This window comes from Leucopleurus acutus (genome assembly GCF_964270905.1).
Source record: "Leucopleurus acutus genome assembly, chromosome: 19".
Taxonomy (NCBI): domain Eukaryota; kingdom Metazoa; phylum Chordata; class Mammalia; order Artiodactyla; family Delphinidae; genus Leucopleurus; species Leucopleurus acutus.
In genome coordinates this window covers 2,947,120-2,967,008 of record NC_139161.1, presented here as the reverse complement: position 1 = coordinate 2,967,008, position 19,889 = coordinate 2,947,120, and the positions used below count along the sequence as shown (strand labels likewise).

At 44.0% G+C, this 19,889-nt stretch overlaps 1 protein-coding gene across 2 annotated transcripts in view; it reads right to left on the bottom strand.

The window, feature by feature from the left end:
- Nucleotides 1-11,826: 11,826 nt before the first annotated feature.
- The window catches only part of KCNJ16 (potassium inwardly rectifying channel subfamily J member 16), a 50,815-nt gene continuing 42,752 nt past the window's right edge, over nt 11,827-19,889 (bottom strand). For both annotated transcript variants that reach the window (XM_082861643.1, XM_082861642.1), the window contains exon 2: nt 11,827-13,850. In XM_082861643.1, coding sequence (XP_082717769.1) covers nt 12,499-13,758 — 1,260 coding nt within the window. In that variant the 5' untranslated portion in view covers nt 13,759-13,850 and the 3' untranslated portion in view covers nt 11,827-12,498. The remainder of the gene's footprint in view (nt 13,851-19,889) is intronic.

The following is a 19,889-nucleotide window of genomic DNA, read 5'->3' as shown; positions in this document are numbered from 1 at the left end:
AAAGAAGAAATGCAAAGCTTGCCTTGACTCTGTCTTTCCCTCCAGCTATGCTGATTGCACTCAGCTTCTCCCTTGTCTATCAAAAGTTTTCTAAAGTTGTCCTTACTGTCTTACCCCTTGTTCTTCACTGAATCTCCTCAAATCAGGCATTTACTCCAGGCAGACACTCAAGTCCATGGTCAACTCTGTTCTCTCACACGTGGTGTCTAAGCAGCGTCCACAGTCAGTCATTTATTGGATCCTTTCTTTACTTGGCTGTTAAGTAACCACTCTTCTCTGTCCTTTCTCAAATCTCATGGATAGCTCCTTCTCATCCTCCCTGAATGAGTTTCTTCTGTGTCTCTATCTCACAATGTTTCAGCATCCCTGGCTCTGGTACCCTATTCCCCAGCCTCCATTCAGTCCCTGGCAGAGCTCACGCAAGCCTATACCTTTAACTACAGATCTACGCTGAAGGCCTCCAAATGTCCATCCTCAGCCCTGACCTTCTCCCACACTCAGAACGCATGGATACACAACTTCCTACTGTTTGTTCCCACTGGAGTGTCAAATAGGCATCTGAAACACAAAACTGAACTCTGTCCATTTTGCTACTTCCCCAGATTCTCAAACTTGTTCCTGCTGTAGGGCCTTTGCACTGGTTTGGAATTCTATTTCTGCAGGGATCCACATGGGCTACTTTCTCTATTCCAGGTTTCTGAGAAAGTGTTATCTCAGCTGAGAGGCTTTCCCTGACTGCCCTACCTAAAACGCATCCATCCTCTTTGCTGGGATACACCCCTTTACTTTTTTCACATAGCACCTAACTATGCCTGGCATTAAATGATGTATTTGTTTCTTTACTTTCGGTCTCTCCTACTAGACTGTAAGTTCCAAAAGGGCAAGACTATTTTTCTGGTTAGTTCATTATTGCCTTTACAATGTCTGTGAATGACCGGACACAAGGTAGACACTCAAAATGTGAATACATGAATTAATGAATTTTAGAAAAATCAGGTACTGTGACTGAAAACTTTTATCTCACTGACTGCAATAATCCTAGACCTGGAAAATAGATAGATGATAGATAGATAGATAGACAGATAGATAAGGAAGGAAGGAAGGTCAAAAAATAGAGTGATGGTTTGGAATGAGAATCATTGTTCATTGCCACAGCACTGGGAAAGTACATAGAGGTAGAAGGTACGGCGCAGGTGTGGGTTCTGCTTTTTACTTATGGGACGCTGGGCAAGAAGCTTTCTGATTCTTATCATTTCATTGATAAAGTGGTTACAAGAGGTACATGGGAGATTTTTGTGCTTTAAAATTCTATGAGATACATACCTAATTTATGGTGACATTATATTTCTAGGTGAGGCAGTACTGCAACATCTTATGATGACAGGGATTTGAATATTGAGAAGAGATCTTTGTTCAGACTATAAAAATAGAGACAGTCTCCAAGCGCTGAACATTTCCTCGGCGCTGCTATTGTCGGAAGTGCTTTTGCAGGCAACTCGTCATGTAATTGTCACAACTTTATGAGGTAAGAACGTTTAGGCCTATTCCACAGATAAGGAGCCTGAGTTGCAGGTGGAGTACCGTCTGCCCTCTGTATCCGAGGGTTCCTCGTCTGGGGATTCAACCCATCCGCAGGGTGTGTGTGGGGATGTGGGACCCGCAGACGCTGAGAGCCAACTGTACTCTGCTATTTTATGTAAGGAACTTGAGCACCGGGGGATTTTGGTATTCGCAGGACTCCTGGCACCAGTCCCCCTCGGATGCCAAGGGATGACTATAGTTTGCCCACAGGCACACTGCTAGTCATCCACAGAGCTAGGGTTCAAATCTAGAGCCGTTCACCTCCTAGATTTTGGTCGAGGTTAATTTTGAGAGTGTGACAAAGAGAGACACAGAAAGATGGGGAGATAAGATATAGACAGTGAGGACAGGAGAGATGGAGGAGTTCACAGACATACACGCGAAGAAACAGAGGCCAAGCGAGGGATGAAGAGACTTAAGGCCCATATGAGCATGGTGACGCATCTAGGGAACGTATTACATTCTCTCATTCTCCACACACACACTATTTACAATGAGAGAACTGCTGGAACTTCTTTTTTTTTTTTTTTCTGATACTTTTATCCTTGATAAAAGCTATATGCTTGATGAAACAAGCACTGATAATATAAAACAGTGGCCATTTCTGAATTGATTACAAAATATTAAGATATTATTTAGTTGCCAGCAGACAGTGCTATGTAGGAAGGTGGTTTGTCCTCTTTTTTTCTGTTCCTCACATCTGGATGCTGACATACGTGGAGCTCAGAAAGCAGAAAAAGCCTTTAAATGAATATCAAAACTCTTTGAAATGCATAAAAATTATAAGACAATAATATACCTATTTACAAAGCAAATCTTCACTCATATTATTAAAATTGTGTTTATTAAACTGCTTCTATATATGCATATTGACATGATTATCCTCATACAGTATATTGGCCATTGGTCCCTAAATGCTGGCCGCTTTCTCATGCTATAATTAGATTGCTAAATTATTTATTAGGTTCTCAATGAAGATGATCCAGACTTCGATGCCTGTATTTGTAGATCGAGAGTGGCAGTCTTTTTTTTTTTTTGCGGTACGCGGGCCTCTCACTGTTGTGGCCTCTCCCGTTGCGGAGCACAGGCTCCGGACGCGCAGGCTCAGCGGCCACGGCTCACGGGCCCAGCCGCTCCGCGGCATGTGGGATCTTCCCGGACCGGGGCACGAACCCGTGTCCCCTGCATCGGCAGGCGGACTCTCAACCACTGCGCCACCAGGGAAGCCCTGAGAGTGGCAGTCTCAATGAACTCGAACTTCATCTTCTAAATGTATAATCCATGTCTACGTGGCAGAGGGAAAATCTGCTACATGGACTTCATCCTTAGGCCGTTTCCATTTGTCACTTTTAAGCATATGCGAGTTTTGACTTGAATGGTGCCCATTATATTTTGTTTCTAGGATTTATTGGCAACATGCTTCCCAAGTTATTCTTCCAAATATCATCCCCTAGGAGTGAGGGCGGAAAATAAAAACTTAATGGATTTACTTCATGGAAAAAAACATGTGTTCTCTTGTGACCACAAGGTGGCACAATGGTGACCAAAAATACTCAACCTCCTAATAGAATTGCAATTACTGGAGGCTTTTACATAATTGCTGTTATTAATGCTGTTGTTATTATTATCATTATGATATTCCGAAAGACCAACACATCGCCCTAGCCTTTGGTGGAAAGAGAAAGTGTCTTTATTTATGTTTTTATCTTCTTCCTTCTGCCTGCAAAATCGTTAATATTTTGCTTCCTTCCATTCCCCAACCCCCAGAAGCCCCAAGCTACACAAGGAGGTGTGCAGATCCTTTATTTATTGTCCAAAGCTTTAAAATGACAGCTTAGATAATAGTAAGTTATTGTACGTTTCTGGAAAAGGATAAACGAAACTTTACATTGTTTGATGAATCTGATGCTGTTCTCAAAGCGTTAGTCTTTCATGACTACTCTGATATTTATTCATAATGTAAGAATAAAAAAGCCATTTTGGAAACTTTGGTTCAGATTTGTTATTTGCAGATTGCTATTTCTCTCAGGTCCACACCAGATGTGATACTGGAAAGAAAACCCAGAATATTGCAAATGCGCTCTCCGTGTATTTTATGATTGTTTGGCATTGAGATTAGCCCACCTCTCCTCAGGGCTCAGGGAACTCAGAGGTCACTGGCGTCTGGGAATCCAGGTGCTGCGATCGTAGTCAGTTACATACTTATCGAGAGGATATGAAACAGCAGCCACTTTTTCCTAAATGGAAATGAAACACAGGCTGGCCAGGTACAGTTGCCTAAGCTATTCACTGCACAAGTCACCAATCTGCAGATGCATCAGTTAATAATGACACAAAGGGCTACTAGCATCCTTGACTGAGCATTTCCCCCCAACTTCCACAGATTAAGCCTCCTGGCATTTCAAAAATTTAATAGCATATTTGATGCCCTTTGTTCATTGGTCGTAAATTCAGGTTGCCCTCATCAGAATCTTAGTGTTGTACTTTAGTGACTACGTTTTTTATGCCACTACTTGCTTCCGAACTCTGTCATTGCAAGAGCAATATTTCATTTCTTATGAAATCAGACTTGCGTCATTTTTAAATGCCTTAAATTTTACCATTTAAAGTAGGTCCAATTTTTTAAAAGTACAGTAATATGAGATCTGAAAACTAAGTTCAACAGATATTATTATTGTAAATGAACTATTGATTTATCATGAGAAGTATTCAGTGTACATCACAGTTAGTTATACATTAAGGAAAGATTTGAAATGAAGCAGAAAATAACACGAAAGAGGAATTGTTCTGTTAAATTTAGATAGTCCAGTAATCATAAGAATAGGAAAGGTTATAGTAAATTACATATGTTAATGAAAAAAGCACATACAAAAAACAAGAAACAAAAAAAAAGACATGGGTAGAAGTAAAGTGAGGGGGAAGACATCACATTTTGTGGCTTCAAAGAATCACAAAAAAAATAAAGCAAACCAGAAGTGTTCAGAAACTGTGGACCAGAGAGGTGAGTAACTTCTCCAAATCCCACAGCTCGTTAGTGGCAGTGCTGGGACTAAAATCAATTACTCTTGGGAATGGGAAGACAATACATTTAGAAAGTTGACCTCAGCCATCAACCTACACATCACAGTGAAAGCATGAATATTTAGAAAAAAATAATTTTGTGATCATAACTAAAGCATTCTAATGCTATAGCTAACAATGCTTTTGCTTTCAAATTCCTTTGAAACATGCTACTAGGACTGATAGATATAGAGGGAAACAGGAAATATTAGTTGATTGAGCAACTCCTAAGTGCCAGGGAGTTATGTGTATATCTTCTCACACACACACACACACACACACGTGCACACATATATATGGACTGTGAAGAGTATATCAGGATACGTGTGTGTATTATTATCTCCATTTATACTCAAGAAGAAACTGAGGCTCCGTGACAATTGGGAAATTGCCCAAGTTCACACAGCTGGCACAGAGCGCATCCGGAATCCGAGCCCACTTCCATCTGATCGAAAGTCCATGACCCTCCTACAAGAGGGTGTCACACATTAGAGAAAAAGACTTGTACTTCCTCATCCCAAATGACTTCAACACCTCTTGTCTGGCACCTGAAGCGAGGCAGCCAGTCTCCTGGGTGGTTCGCGTATTCCTGGGGCCACCAGCACATCACAGACCAAGTTTTTCCAAGTTCAAGTTGCAGCAGCTTATTTGGGTTGTAATGGATCGTTTTTGGATACTGAGATTGCTCCTCCCAGGACCCCTCTAATTTAGTATAATGTATGGTATTGTGACGTAAAAGTTAAACACTTTTTGAAACAGCTTGAAGTTCATACCCAGCAGGTGGTTTACATGGAATGGGGGGTCCACTGTATGATATGCAGTCTGGTTTCCCCTTGGTTTGGTACTATTCACTAAGTCTTCGGTGGATCTGAGTAGAGTAGTATTTTTATTCTCAAAGCACCATTTTACTAAATCCTGATGCCTCGCTTAATGGAGGAGAAGTTTGATTTACTTCATCCGAAGTGGTTTGGGTAAGATCATATACAAATCATTTACATTTGGATGCCAATAATTTATACTCCTTCTACCAAATGATTGCTCCTTTTATTTTTTTTTTCCTTTAGCAGTAAGTCCAGATTAAAAGTTAAGGAATGTATAGGGCTTCCCTGGTGGCGCAGTGGTTGAGAGTCCGCCTGCCGATGCAGGGGACGCGGGTTCGTGCCCTGGTCCGGGAGGATCCCACATGCCGCGGAGCGGCTGGGCCCGTGAGCCATGGCCGCTGAGCCTGCGCGTCCGGAGCCTGTGCTCAGCAACGGGAGAGGCCACAACAGCGAGAGGCCCGCGTACCGCAAAAAAAAAAAGTTAAGGAATGTATATTAATTGACAAAACACTAAAAGAACCTAAGAATTTGCTGCTGGAGATAATAATAATAGCTCACAATTATTAGCATTCGTTCTGTGCCAGCTACTGTTCTAAGCACTTTACAAACATTATCTTGCTTAATCCTTACAGCAACTGTAAGGTGGGTACGATGAGTTTCCTCTCCTCACAGCTGAGAAAACTGGGGCACAGAGAAGTTAAGAAAATTGCCCAAAGTCATGCGGGAAGAAAACAGAGAATCCAAACCTAGGCAGTCTGGTCCGTAAGCCTGCACTCAATCTCAGCTTAAATCAGCAAGAAAAACTCTAGATAAGGAAAGCAGGAATCAGAAACTCCAGCTAAGTTGCTCCAGGTTGTACAACTACTAAAAAGAGCAAACGTTGTCAGCCCAGGTGTCTGGGTCTGTCTCAGGTCGGCCTCCTTTCCTTTTAGGGCTTGCCTCAAAAAATGGAGCACGTCCATTCACTGGAAGAAAACCCCCCACTGCTCACCTGTGTCCTTACCCCTGAGGCTGGCCCTGCAGGAAGACTCAGCGCTCCTGCTTCCAAGGGGACAGGCTTGGTGGCTGGTCCACGCTCGGGGCTGTGCCCCACTGTGCACTAGCATTGCCCTGGAAACGGGTGAGACTTTTAAAATTCAACCACTTTGTTTACATTCTAGAAAAGATTATCGGCATTCATCGTTGCTCTTATCAGCTGTTTCCCACACTTTTTTCCCCCTTGCCCACATTCCAGCCTCTCTAAAAAAATCAATGGCCAACCAACAGTTCTGTTCAGGAGCACTTCTAGAAAATAACGGGCTTCTATTTAACAGAGGGTCTTCAAGGGGTCACTTTTCCCATTTAACGATTACAGAAGAAAACTGATCTCCGGCAGCACATCAGGACCAATTATCGCCTCTGGGGATCCCAGAGAGCCCCGGTCATTGGTCGTAGTGACTTCTTCCTCGGCTGCCTCTCCGAGGCCTTGTCTCTTTGGGCAGATCATTTTTCCTCCTATGTAAAGTGGATTCTGACTAGATGCGCTGATGACCCCCAGTGTCTTAAGAATCTTTGCATCTGGAAGTGTCAGCGGCTGGCGGACGTGGCCTCTCCGCCTGAATCCGGCCCCGCGGCCAGCCTCCCTCCCCGGGCAAGCTGCTATCAGATAGAACCAACAGGCAGCACAAGGCATGATAAATAACTGATCTCCAACATGTGCTTCCAATTCAAATAAAGAGCCTTTAACCACAGTGTGCAGTGCACGTGACAGAAGTATTTTATGTGGAAATTTGAAGGTTTCTGATAACTTGCTGTAAAGAAGTTTTCACAGGGTCCAAACCTCTTGGGGCTTTTCTGTCTCAAGTTCATGTTACTTAGATAGTGATTAAGAAGGTTTTATAAGCCCAGCGGTAAATGACAAAACAGAGAAAAAGCATTCTTTGGCTATGTAATTTAGCAAGACTTAGTATCTGTTTGGGTTTTCATCCACCGGGCCTGCTGAAAACTGAAAATGATTAACCTGTCTCTCTCGGCGGCCTGTGGAGTCTCCAGAGTTTTCATGGAGAACCTGACATCAGTGATGACCCAGCTCAGGTTACCCTCATTATCTAGAAGCCTCTCGATCTCAGCCCAGTAGCTTTTTCTTGGGATGACAGACAGACTCGAGATCCGGTATTCTTTTACTCTGTAGTACTTACAAACTAGAATAAATCAATGAGACCAAACAGCAGAAGGCAAGAGTTTATTTTAAACGTTCCCTGCTAGGTGCTCAGCAGCTCAGTGTCTCCTGAACTTTGAAACCTTCAGCCATGTTGACCTAAGTCTCCAAACTCTGCACAAAAGCTCCCAAACCACAGGCCTGGATATTTCCTGAGGAAAGGAGCACAGGGTGACCTGATGAAGCAACAGGCTGCTTGCCTCTGGCCAAATCTCATGACCCAACCACACGGTCGTCAGAGGCTTGTGTGAAGTTGCTTTAGTAAACTAAGAGCCGTGAAAGAGGAACTTGGGAATTCACTTGGACGTAAGGTTTTTCTTACTGAAGAAAAGCTCCAAAGCAATGCGGAGGAATCGCGGTGTCCAGGCAGCAGTAGGCGTTTGCCTCTTCAGGAAAACGTCCCTGTAGGAGGCCTTGCTTGCCCTCTGCCCACAGATGGATTCAAACTGCGTCTGTCACTAGCTTTCATTTTTAAAGCCCTCCCACCCAAGACAGCCTTTGCAGAGAGTTTGCCAAGTGCCTCCCTGCTGCTTTGTCTGTGTTATTCCTCCTTGCATTCTGCGTGTGGTGCACAAGTTTCTTCTCCAGAGCACGGGTCATAGTGCTTTTAAAAGTGAAAGTTAGAGAGTGAGAGATTGGCTGCAGCAAACTTAGAAGTGGGGCAGGGCTTTGTGATTTAGAGAGTGCCAAGGGTGTAAAGGATGTTTCTAGAAGTCCGAAGGCAAAGCTTACCTTAAAAAAAACAAAACAACTCAGGGGCTTATAGTGTCTTACAGCTTATTCAGAATGGAAGAATCAATGCTTATAATGGATGGAACTAATAGAGTATTTTAAACTGAGCAGAATGAGCGCCCAATCATTTAAAGGAGAGTGGTCCAGAGAATCTGCCTCACGTACCCTGGCCAACTCAGACGGAACGAAGTACGAATATTTAAAGTCAAGGTCTGGGTTCCTTGGTATATTATATATTCAGAGTCCACGTGGATGAATTCATGCAGTCTGATCTCACCGGGGGTTCTTAAACACAGCCTCGGTAGAGTTCTGCTTTCCTGCCCAAGCTGTACGGTGCTTGCTGGCCTGAGTCTGCAGAGATTTCAGGTCACCATTAAAACACAGAATGTAATTCTGCAGGAGGGATGGAAGAAGGTTAAGGGCAGCCCGACAGCAGGCCTGGCCCGTTATCTTATCAAGGTCACTCGGCCCTCACTGTCTCAGAGGGATTTCCAGGCCTAAAGTAATTCTTTCGTATTTGTTTTACAATCATAGCGGTTATTTCCTCAACTCTCCCAGAAAATATGTGGTTTCCACAGAGACCCGCTCCGTGAAATGGCATCTACAAGTTCAGGTTGGACGTAACTGGTACATCCTCTTTTTCCTTCCCAGCCTTTGTTTCCTGCTTAATTCCCTCTAGATCTATGGCTCACTCTATCAGTTTGCAATCGTATTTATTGTCACCCCTGCAGAAGTCTGGAGATGTGCAATCTAGGCTTGCGCTCTTTCCTTTTTTCTTTTTTTTGCGGTACGCGGGCCTCTCACTGCTGTGGCCTCTCCTGTTGCGGAGCACAGGCTCCGGACGCGCAGGCTCAGCGGCCGTAGTTCACGGGCCCAGCCGCTCCGCGGCATGTGGGATCCTCCCGGACCGAGGCTCGAACCCCTGCATCGGCAGGCGGACTCTGAACCGCAGCGCCACCAGGGAAGCCCTGCGCTCTTTCTTACTTGTCCAGTTTCCCTCGTCAGGAGCATCCCTGATTCTCACTCTTAAGAGAAGGGCTTCAGGAGCGCCAGCCACCAAGTCTGAGGCCCAGGTGAGGAAGAGGACGAATGCATGAAGGTAAGAGGGCCTTTGATCGCTAAGTCAACCGCAGCCAAAGAGCCTTCTTAGAAGTCACATCCAGAGAGTTCTGCTGGCACCTTGTGGGTCAGAACTACGTCACAGAAGCATACCCTCCACTCCACCCTCGGCTGCAAGGGAGACTGGGAAACACAGTTGGAATTTTTTTTTTAACCTGGGCACTTTATTATCCCAGTTGGGAATGTGTCAGTCAGGATGAAGTTAAGAATGAGATATTTGATGACGTGGAAATTAAAAATATCCACCCCTTTGTCTTCTGTGCGGGGATTAAGTGTATCTGTGCAAAGCACCTAAGGGTACTTGATGAGCTGGTGGTCCATGGAAACAGCGCTTCCTTCTCTCTTCCTGTGTTCCCTCCTCCCAGGCTGTAAAACACAGTGGAGCAGCGCCTTGATGCCACGATTTATTTTCTAATTGGGTCTACGGAATAATGTCTTTTTTAGGGGGAGATGAATGCCAGAAGAAAAAATATTCTCATCATTGACAGAGCACTTCCAACTAGAAATGCTATTTTGCAGGGAGGTTTCTAGCAATGCTTACAGGAGCACTTAATTGTTCATGTGAATAGAGCTGTTCTGCAAGCTGTTAGAAACGAATAAAAAATGGTTTCTAATTCTGCCCACATCCTAACTCTATGAAACAGCAATCTCAGTTTGGGTGCCCTGTCCCCCCTGCTGACCACAGCCACAGAATTTCCACTAGCATAGGCACACACTTTTTGCACAATTTTAAGATCTTTATTATTATGTAACTCATTGGGGTGTCAAAGTGTGTTATCAATCTAAACAGAAAATGGGAGATAAGTATTACATGGGGTTGCTGATTGTACATTCTATTCTGGGTAAGAGAATTTGATGGAAGAGGCACGAAGCCCGACAGAGTGCATTTACTGGACAGTGACACCTCTATCCGGATACTAACAAAGCAAGATCGTGAACGAGCAGAGTCCAGGAAGGAAAGTGAATGAAACTAGACGGGTGTGAAACATGCCAAAAAGGGGGGCAAGTTTGTTTGTTGTAGTGCTGGCTGTTTTCTACCTGGTAGACTGTAATATTCTAATTTAGCTGAGTGATTGCTGCTCCAAAATCCGAATCTACAGGGCATGTGCAGTTTTAAAAACATGGGTTTTGCGTTCCTGAAACAAGGCTGGAAAAAAGAAACGCGTTATTTAGCATTCTGATGTTAAGTTTCAGGGCGATTTTGCAACCTGTGACCTGAACAGATCTCTTATCCATACAGCAACAGGAATACAAGCTTTGCACTTGTGCATCATGAAATAACTTTATTGCCCACAGGCAAAAGAAAGGAGGAGGAAAAGGAAGGAAGGAAAGCAGGGAGGGAAGAAGGACACGGAGAAAAGAGAAGGAGAACAAAAGAAAAACTTTATATACCTACACATTTTACTTCTATTGGTAATCTTGGACTCTGCGATTCAGTAAAATTTACTTGTGTGCTTTAATTTAAATGGGGAGAGAGAGAGAGAGAGATTTTCCAGAAAAAAGCAAAAACTATGTGTGTGTATATATATATTTAAATAAAATAAACACGTGAAAACCTGTGGCATATACTTATTACCAGCTCAGCAAGAATGTAAAAAATAACACAGATAATTCGGAATATAGCTCGTAAGTCTTCAATTGATAAAGCTTAGAGTGCCTCTTCACTCGCAGGTGATTGGATTTGTGTTTAAAGTAATCATGATTAACATCTTTTAAGGTGGAAATAGAGTATACACATTTATCTCCTGTCCTACAATTTAAGCAATTCTAAAGCACTTAGCTGACCCACTTCATAATGTGCATTAAAATCACCTTAATTATATTCACAAAATCCTGCATTTAAATGATTGTTCCAAGTTCAATGGAAGCGTTTCTTAAAATTCACAATTCAAGTTATTTGTGTTTTCTAAAGTGACCCATACGGGAAACATACATAATTGCTTCTAGGCACAAATAAATACTTTTCCCTTCACAGCCTCCCCACCTCCTAACCCCACTGCAACTGCTAAAAAAACACAAAAAAACAGGGTTCCATCCCTTGTGTAGCCAGAGCTCCAGTCTTCCAGGACCCAGGACCACGTTTTCTCTCAAAGAGTCTGAGGATGTTTACGTCTCTCCATTCCCTCACCCCATCTCTAGGGTCCCGATCCTTCTTCTTGTCCTTCCTCAAAGAAGGTGTGGGGAGGTGGACATAAGCAGTCCCCTTGTCACACACTTTACAAAGCTCCTGTTTGCCTTATTTCTGCCCCCCCCCCCCCCCGCCATTTGTTGGAGTCAAACAGAGCATTTAAGAGAGAAATACCTCTCTGAGCCAACTTTTCTTCTGCCTCACGGATGAGAGAAAAAGTAGCTTCTAGCACTGCTTGATCATTACCTGGCAAGTGGCAGGGGATTCACCGTCAGAACCGGGGGCATTGTTACTTCCTACGGCCACTGCCTCTGCCAGCTGATACCGAGACACTCTGCGGGGCAAACACAGGGACTGATTTCACAGTTAAACAGCTCGACGTTACAATCTACCGAACGCATCCCTTGCGCATCTTGATTATATGATATAATGTCTTTATAGGTAACTCATACTACCGATTTGGATCCATTTAAAATTTTTATTATTCATGCTATTCTCCTTTCTACTTTCTATTATCCCAGTGTCCTACCTTTGTTCCCCATTATTGAATATTATACCTCCAACTGACAATACAAGTATACGGAATAACGAAAGGAGATGAAATTTAAATTAATCAATTAGGTCTCTTAATAGCACCCCTAACACAAAATTTGCTAGCCAAAAAAAAAAAAGTTAAACAGTTGGATATGATGTAATGCTTAGATATCTTTTATCAAGTTTAAACTGCTCTATTTATCTTCCTTCACCATCAAAGACAGCTATCACCTTCTTTAAAAGCTCTGTTGATAACTACTTGCCTTAAGGCGATTGGCTAGGGGGTAAAAACATTGACTGGGAGCCCTCGTACTTACAACTCAGGACTACATTTGGGATTCTACAGAGATCCTATTCAGAGTCAGGAGAGCTTTCTGATAAGGCGCTTCCTTACACTGATCTGTGCCAGAGGTGGTGGTCTCCTCTGGGTTTTCACAGCTGCTGACGATGGCCACGGCGCTAAATGACCTTCTTCTGACATTGGTGTCTGATGTGCCGGGTCCTTGGGCTGGCGGGCCTTTTCCCATGTTGTGGATCTGCTGGTCCTTCCAGTCCAGTTGCTTGGCGCTGCAAAAGGGAGCATAGACTTCCACGCTGCCCTCGAACTGTAAGCAGTTCACTTTGTAATACTTTCTCTTCACTTCCAAGACATCATTAAACCTATGGCCCCAGAGAATTTCTCGGGGAACGTAGGAACTCCTGGATTGGTGAGAAGTCCCGGTAGAGTCGCCAGTATAGATAAATGTCACCAAAATCTCGAAGTTATCTTTGGCCACGGCTTTTCGGTCAAGGGCATACAGAGGACTCTCATGGTCGATTTCATGAACGATCGTTACTGGTGTGACAAGGATGATCTGGTCATTGACTAACTTTAGGTCCTTAAATGCCATCGTCATCCGCCCGTCGCTGTCTTCCGTGTAGCGGAGAAGCTGGGCCCTGACCGTGCCTTCTACCACGTGGTTGGGGCGGAATTCACCGATGCGCCACATGAGGCAAAGTTTCCCGTCTCTCATGCCGATGAGGGCGAAGTAGCTGAACCGGATGGTCTGGGCTCTCTTCCTGGCGGTCGCCATTTTGGCCAAGGCAGCCCCAATGATGAAGGTGTTTATGATGCTGCTTAAGATGGACTGAAGGATCACCATGAGCACGGCCGCGGAACATTCCTCGGTGACACAGCGGGAACCGTACCCGATGGTGGTCTGGGTCTCCAGGGAGAATAGAAACGCCCCCGTGAAGGAATGGACGTTGTCCACACAAGGCGTGATGTCGGGATCGTTCAACAGGTCTCCGTGATGAAAGGCTATGAGCCAGAAGATAGAGCCAAATATCAACCAGGAGAGAATGTAAGACAACGAGAATATCACGAACATGTGACGCCACTTGGTGTCCACGAGGGTGGTGAAGATGTCCACCACGTAGCTGCCCCATTCTCCAAAAATGTGCTTGAAGTACACGTTACAGCTGCCGTCCTTATGGAGGAGACGCCTCCTCGCTCTTCGCTTCTCGGCTAGAACGTGCTCCTGGGGGTAGCCTGGGTATTTGGGGTCCACGTTCACGATCGGGTAGCTGCTGCCGTAAAAGCTCATGCTTTCTACTGCCCTGCGGGCATCCGGGTGACCCCTGGGGCGGCGACGGTTCTAGGGGTACTGACTGCTATCTGTGAGTTTTCACTTCAAACCTGAAAAACAGAAAATTCGACACACTTGCTTTTAATTTCCATCTCTAGAGCCATGTGCCCCACTGGAAGCAATCTGATGCCATCTGAAACAGCTACGACTTGATTTGCGCGACAGAGGCATTAAGTATTGATTACTCAGTTCAGTTTAGAATTCAACTCAGTCATTACAGGAACAAAATATGCGATTAGAGAAAATAACATTTTTATACATGCATAAGGCTTCAGTAAACACTATGATTATCCCAAATGGGTCCTCACTACCTCTTCTGACCAGACATTAAAAAAAAAAAAAAATTGTCTTCATTTTTTAGACTCTTCTGGCCTGAGGGCATTTAGAAAACAAAATAATCTGTAACGTAGAAAGGCAAAATAGAACTCAGGTATTTGTCGAGCCGTCTTAGAGGCTTTCTGTCTAAGTCAGATGGTTTTCCTTAGAAAAAAGAGGCAGTTAAGGGTTTCTACGTTCCTGTTACAATGTAACTTACATACAGGTTGTATCATAGACGGTCCCTCGCCTTCTGCACCTGTGGCCTCCTCTCTCTTCCACGGAGATTTTTCCTCCCTGTGTACTTTTCAGAACAGAACTGACAGGGATGCTATTTCAGATTCAATTCCTTTACCCTAGCTCCACCTTCGGTCTTGAGAGGAAAAAAATCTTTCTTAACCCCAGAGGAGTTAAAACCACTCCCAGGTAAGCTTTCAATAAAGTATAAGATTGCTTCTGCCTTTGTTTCAAAACATCCATCCTTTTTTCTTTTTTCTTTCTTTCTTTTCCTTTTTTCTTTTTCTTTTTTTTGGACACTGGAAGCTTTTCTCTTTCCCTCTGAAAAGAAGCCGAAAATTTGCCAAGGTTGCTGCTAATCTTGCTTCCCTCTTAAAGGGAGAATGCTGCAATTGGACTCTTCTCACCAGCTCTTCACTGTATTGCTGACGGTTTCACAGCTATGACTGGGCACAGTCATTTTCCTCCCTCCAAATCCATTCAGTCTTTAAAAGATCAACTTATATTGATACATACTGTTATTATTGCTTTTAGCATCCTTGATATAGACCAATAGTTTTCCAGCTCAAATCTCAAAGTAAGTTTTAAACCTTCAGTATTAAATGGTCCTTAGTTACTTTTCTGCCAAAAAAGGAGTCACTGGGGCCCAATGTTAACAGTTTAGTAATTACTAGAATATGTTTTCCACATCGTCTACCTGTGCCAGGTGCAGGAGGGGTGTGGAAGGGGGAGGCGAGGCTCTGGATTAGAGGATCCTGCCACTCTGCAGCACAGAACATTCCGTGGGCGTAAATATTGTTCTGGACATGGAGACATGCCTTGAAACCAACCAAGGCAATTAATCACCAAGTACTTATCCAGCGCCTTCTCTGCTAGGAAAAGGGAGGAATGAGTTAATTTCCCTCCAGTCAACAGGAATCATTTTTCTGCTTCTCCAGGGATCGGGCCCTCTTTACACTAAACACTTTGTTTGGTGGACCACAGTGAGGATGGACACTGGTTACAGCCAAAATGTCCAGTAAGGCGTGTCCGCGTTTCTCCCTGTCTGTCCGCCCGCCCCGGCCACTTCACCCAGCCGTCCCCCAGATCTGCTTTGAAGAGTTACAGCCTCTCTTTGGTCAACACTTCAGCCGTGTTTCCGGGAGACAATTGTATACTTTCAGGATGGGACCCAAGGCTGACAAGATGCTTATTGGAATGTTGAAGGTAAAATACTCCCACAAATTTTGCCCAGAATATATGTGATTCGTTGTAGGTTCCTGTCTGATTTGCCATTGAAGGACACTTTACAAACAAGAAGCTATTCAAGGTCGTCAGTTTCCACTCCCTCTCACATGATCATTCAAGGCATGAGAACGGGACAGTTATAATCAGAGGCCCACATGATTGCAAATTAAGAAGGAGATTTGGAGGTGGGGTTATTTTCTTGGTGAAGGCTTCCTTCTAACCCAGTTCCTTAAAGGGAACCGTACGCATCGTGGGAGTCTGAGAATGAGAGAGCGCCATTCGATTCGTAAATCAAGAGCTACTGCGTGGCTCTGCTCTTTCCTGCCACCGAAAGAAAAAGGAAAGGTTTTTCCTTGCGGTGGCGTTTGGTCGGCGTCCCTGTGAATTCCGGGAGTGCCAACAACTGTTGTAAACAAGCCATTTTTAATATACCTTCAACAGTATGCTAATTGGTGAATGAAACTTCACTTAATGCAAGCTACAAGTGAGCAAATGTGAGTATGTAGAAAAATTACTTCTGAATAACGTAACAATTCCAGGGATCCACGTTAACAGCTGTGAGAATTCTACCCCCAACCCGCCACATCCTCTGCAGTGGGTTATTATCACGATCATTCATTTCAACTTATCCAGAGAGAAGCTTTCAGATTCTGTTTGAATGCATACTTTTATTCATCTATCCTTTGATTCTCCCACCACGTAAATGATGCATTTCCAAAAAGACAACTGTTTTCAAGCTAAACGACAGATCATAACCAAACTAATCTTATTTAATAGTGACCATTTCTCAGCCGACACCATGAGCTAAGGAGTTTACAGCGGCCCTTTTGTCAAAATGGCTAGACAACATAGATGTTTATTTATTAATCTCTTCTTTCATATGCTGTGTTAACTTGAGCACTTTTCCAATTGTTTGCCATTAAGTAACAGAGGATAAGGCTTACCGATTGACTGGACAGTCTATATTTAACATTTGTTTTTCTCAGAATTGAGGCCGGGCTTTAAAATTGCCTTCACGCTTTCCTAATCATCTTGTCCCCATCGATTCCATGATGAAAAAGTATTTTCAGTGCTCCTACTTCTGTATTTCTTCTCACATGCTGTGTTCCCTGCTCTCCTGAAACTGATGGTGGCTATTTCATTGATTGCAAAATTCCCTTCTTTAAAAATAAAAATGGAAATATGATCACTGCAATTACAAAATCGTGGGATGTAAAACTCAAAAGTAAATGCTAAATCTAAGGTCCCTCTTCTACACCAGTTTCAAACTATTTTGCCCGGCGATTAATGACAGAGGTAAGAAAGGACCTTTGTCATTACCTGCAATTTCTTTGTCGTGACGTGGGGTCCTTTTACAAATGTGGCTTAGATTAAGAGGCAATGCACGGTGAGGATGGTGGCTCTTCCTGAGAACGCCATCCAAGTCCATTACAACTTGCAAAGGTACTCAGGAAAGCACTGCAGACACGTGTGAGAAAGAAAGTCAGAGGGGTGAGCACACCCAATCCTGACAGTGACTTTTCTCAGACCCTTCCTTGCTCATGGCACTAAGTCAAGACATTAAAAAACGTTCCTTAATCTACTCTGGCTGGTGAGATCTGCTTTTAGTCCCCAGGTTTTTAGAGCTTTGTATGAATTCAAGGAGAAACCTTTGTGAATAGAGCACATTTCAAACGGGCTATAGAGACGACGGGGAATATTTTCAGCGAAACAAAGGGGCAGCCTGTGTACCTGTCCCCCTTGCTCAAGGCACAAAAGGGCCTCAGTCACACTCAACAATTTGGAAGCAGTTCCTCTGCTGTTTCGCCACGTCCTCTCAAATTCCGCCACGTACCAAGCAGGCCGCTCTGCAGGTAGCTCTTCAAAGCTAAGCTCTCCATTAGCATGCTGAGGTGTAACACAGTGGCTAAGACTTCACACTCCTGTGTCACTCTGATAATAAAATGTGAACTGTCCCTAGCATCTACTTAATATAAACACATGAACAGCAATAGTTACCATCTCTGTATAATTTGAGATGCTCCACAAATAAAGGTCTAAAATATCTTTGGTCAAATTCACTTTTTCATGCCCATGGCCTCTGAGGTGAACAAGTACTTTCTTCAGCATGTAAATGAGTTTCATGAAGTCATCAGTAATCAAGTTACTTTCCTGGCAAAACTGTTAGATGAGATAAATTTTGGTGGAAACGTGAGAGTTGACAGGGTGGAGAGTAGAAAGTGCGGCCTGAATTCTGCATGCGGGTCACTGTCTTTGAAGACCCCCTTGGTAGAGTCTGTGGTAAGGGAAGGGGGAAGGGGGCCACAGGGAGGTCCAGGGAGGTGTGATCAGACGACACTTGGGGTGGGCTCTGATCGGTGAGGAGGAAAGAAAGAGGGGTTTGACGAGTTAGGGGAGAATCCAAACAAGTTATTTTGCTTAAAACCTGTCCCACAGCTTCTTGCCTTAGAATTGAGCCTGAACCTTATCTTGCCTGGAATCCTCATAAGACATTCAGACGCTCTTAGGTGGACCTCGACATTCAGCCACTGAACACCTGCTTCACCCAGTCCCTGCTGGACTCTGCCTGTCCTTTTCCGCACACTCCCTGATTTCAAACAGTCTCTCCTTTGTTGACAGGTCCACGGTATCTCACGTTTCCTTCTCCGCTGCTGTCACCCCCCCCCCCCCGCCCCCCAGCAGCCTGTGGCTTCACCTATAGCTTTTGCTCCCTCTCGGTTTCCTCCCTCCCAGCCCCGCCCTCCATCCCTGGTCCAGCTTCTCGGTGACCACGGATTTTGCCTCTTCCCTGACACAACCTTGCAGTTTCTCCTTCTGAATCAATTTAGAAAGACTTGTGCTAGTTTATGGAATAGAGGGGCTTCATCATAGGAAAGTAACTTATAATACGTTATCAACCAACTGAAGTAGATGCTGGGAAGAAGCAGAAATCCAGCCTGACAATATTACTCGTAACTTTATCTGGAGATCCTTGTTGCAGCCCCGTTTTCCGCTAAGTAATATGTATCACCTATGTAAATTCCGCCTCACCCCAGAGGATGCTGTGTTTTATAAAGAAGTAGAAGAAATTTGAAGTCTGGGATTCTGTTTCTCCATTTCCTGGATGTCAGGACAGTACCAAAATAATATGAGTTGTAATAGCTGGTTGTTCTGGTTTAGAAAGAGAATAACCTCATTATTAAGAAATAGCCTGAACTAAAATGAGTTTTTGGTATTGTAGAGAAATCATGCATGGGAGGTAGACTCCAGGTCCAGATCTGTCCTCTTCATCGCGAGTGGCTGATGTGCGTAACATTTCTCTGAACCTCAGTGTCTTTAAGGGTAACCTGGGGTTACCGAGGCTACTGAGTTATCGCGAAGTTTGAACGAGATAGGGATGGGCAGCCGTCTTGCACCGTGCTGGGCTCACAGCAGTTATTCAGTAATTATCTCCTGAATCTGGATCGCATGAGCACTGTTGCCCCTTCTGTAAAATACCAGAGCACATGCTTTAACTTTCTCAGAGAGCTTCCCAGTTGCATAACAGCAGGGCAGACAGCACGTGGTTCCCAATAAATATGGATGTCACCACTATTTCCTACCATTAAGCCACCTGGGCCACTTCTCTGTCCTTTCACCACTTCCCCCAAACCCCAGGGGCTTTTCTCTTTCACAACTGTTACCAAATGGAAAATCCCCTAGTCCTTGTTCTCAACACACACATACACTCTTAGGTGCACGATACATACACTTCCAGCTCACGTTAAGAATTTTTTTGCTATTTAATCTGAGGAACCAACCTAAAGGAAACAAGAGTGGCAAGCTCGGCAAAGTTAACAGGTTAAAGAAATTCACAAGGCGCTTATCGTACTTATTCTTTGTCTTAAATGGTATGTACCTGCTTTACTGAGACAGCTCTTAAGGTTTCTCTTGTTCTTATCTTGCAAATCAGCCTGCCCGTCCCTGTCTTGGTTGGACGTCAGCCCCCGTCGCTCAGAGTTTACCTTGAGCGGGACCCGGCTTCATGCAGAGGCTGGATATCATGAGATCTTAACATCTCTCTAAGAGACCACAGTTCAATTTCCCCTGATTGTGTAAGGACAGCACTTCCCCAGTGGTCTCTAAAACCCTCCAGTGGAGAATTAGTGACTGACTGTTTTCATTCTTCTTCTTTTTTTTTTTTTTTTCATTTTAAAAAAATTGAGCTTCTATATTTGCTAGAGCTACCCACCTTCAGGAATTAGTGAAGAGTCCCACCCTTGTGGGATCGGCATTTGAGAGTTGGGCATCAATAAATAAAAGGAGACGATCACCCAGACCGTGGCGTAAAC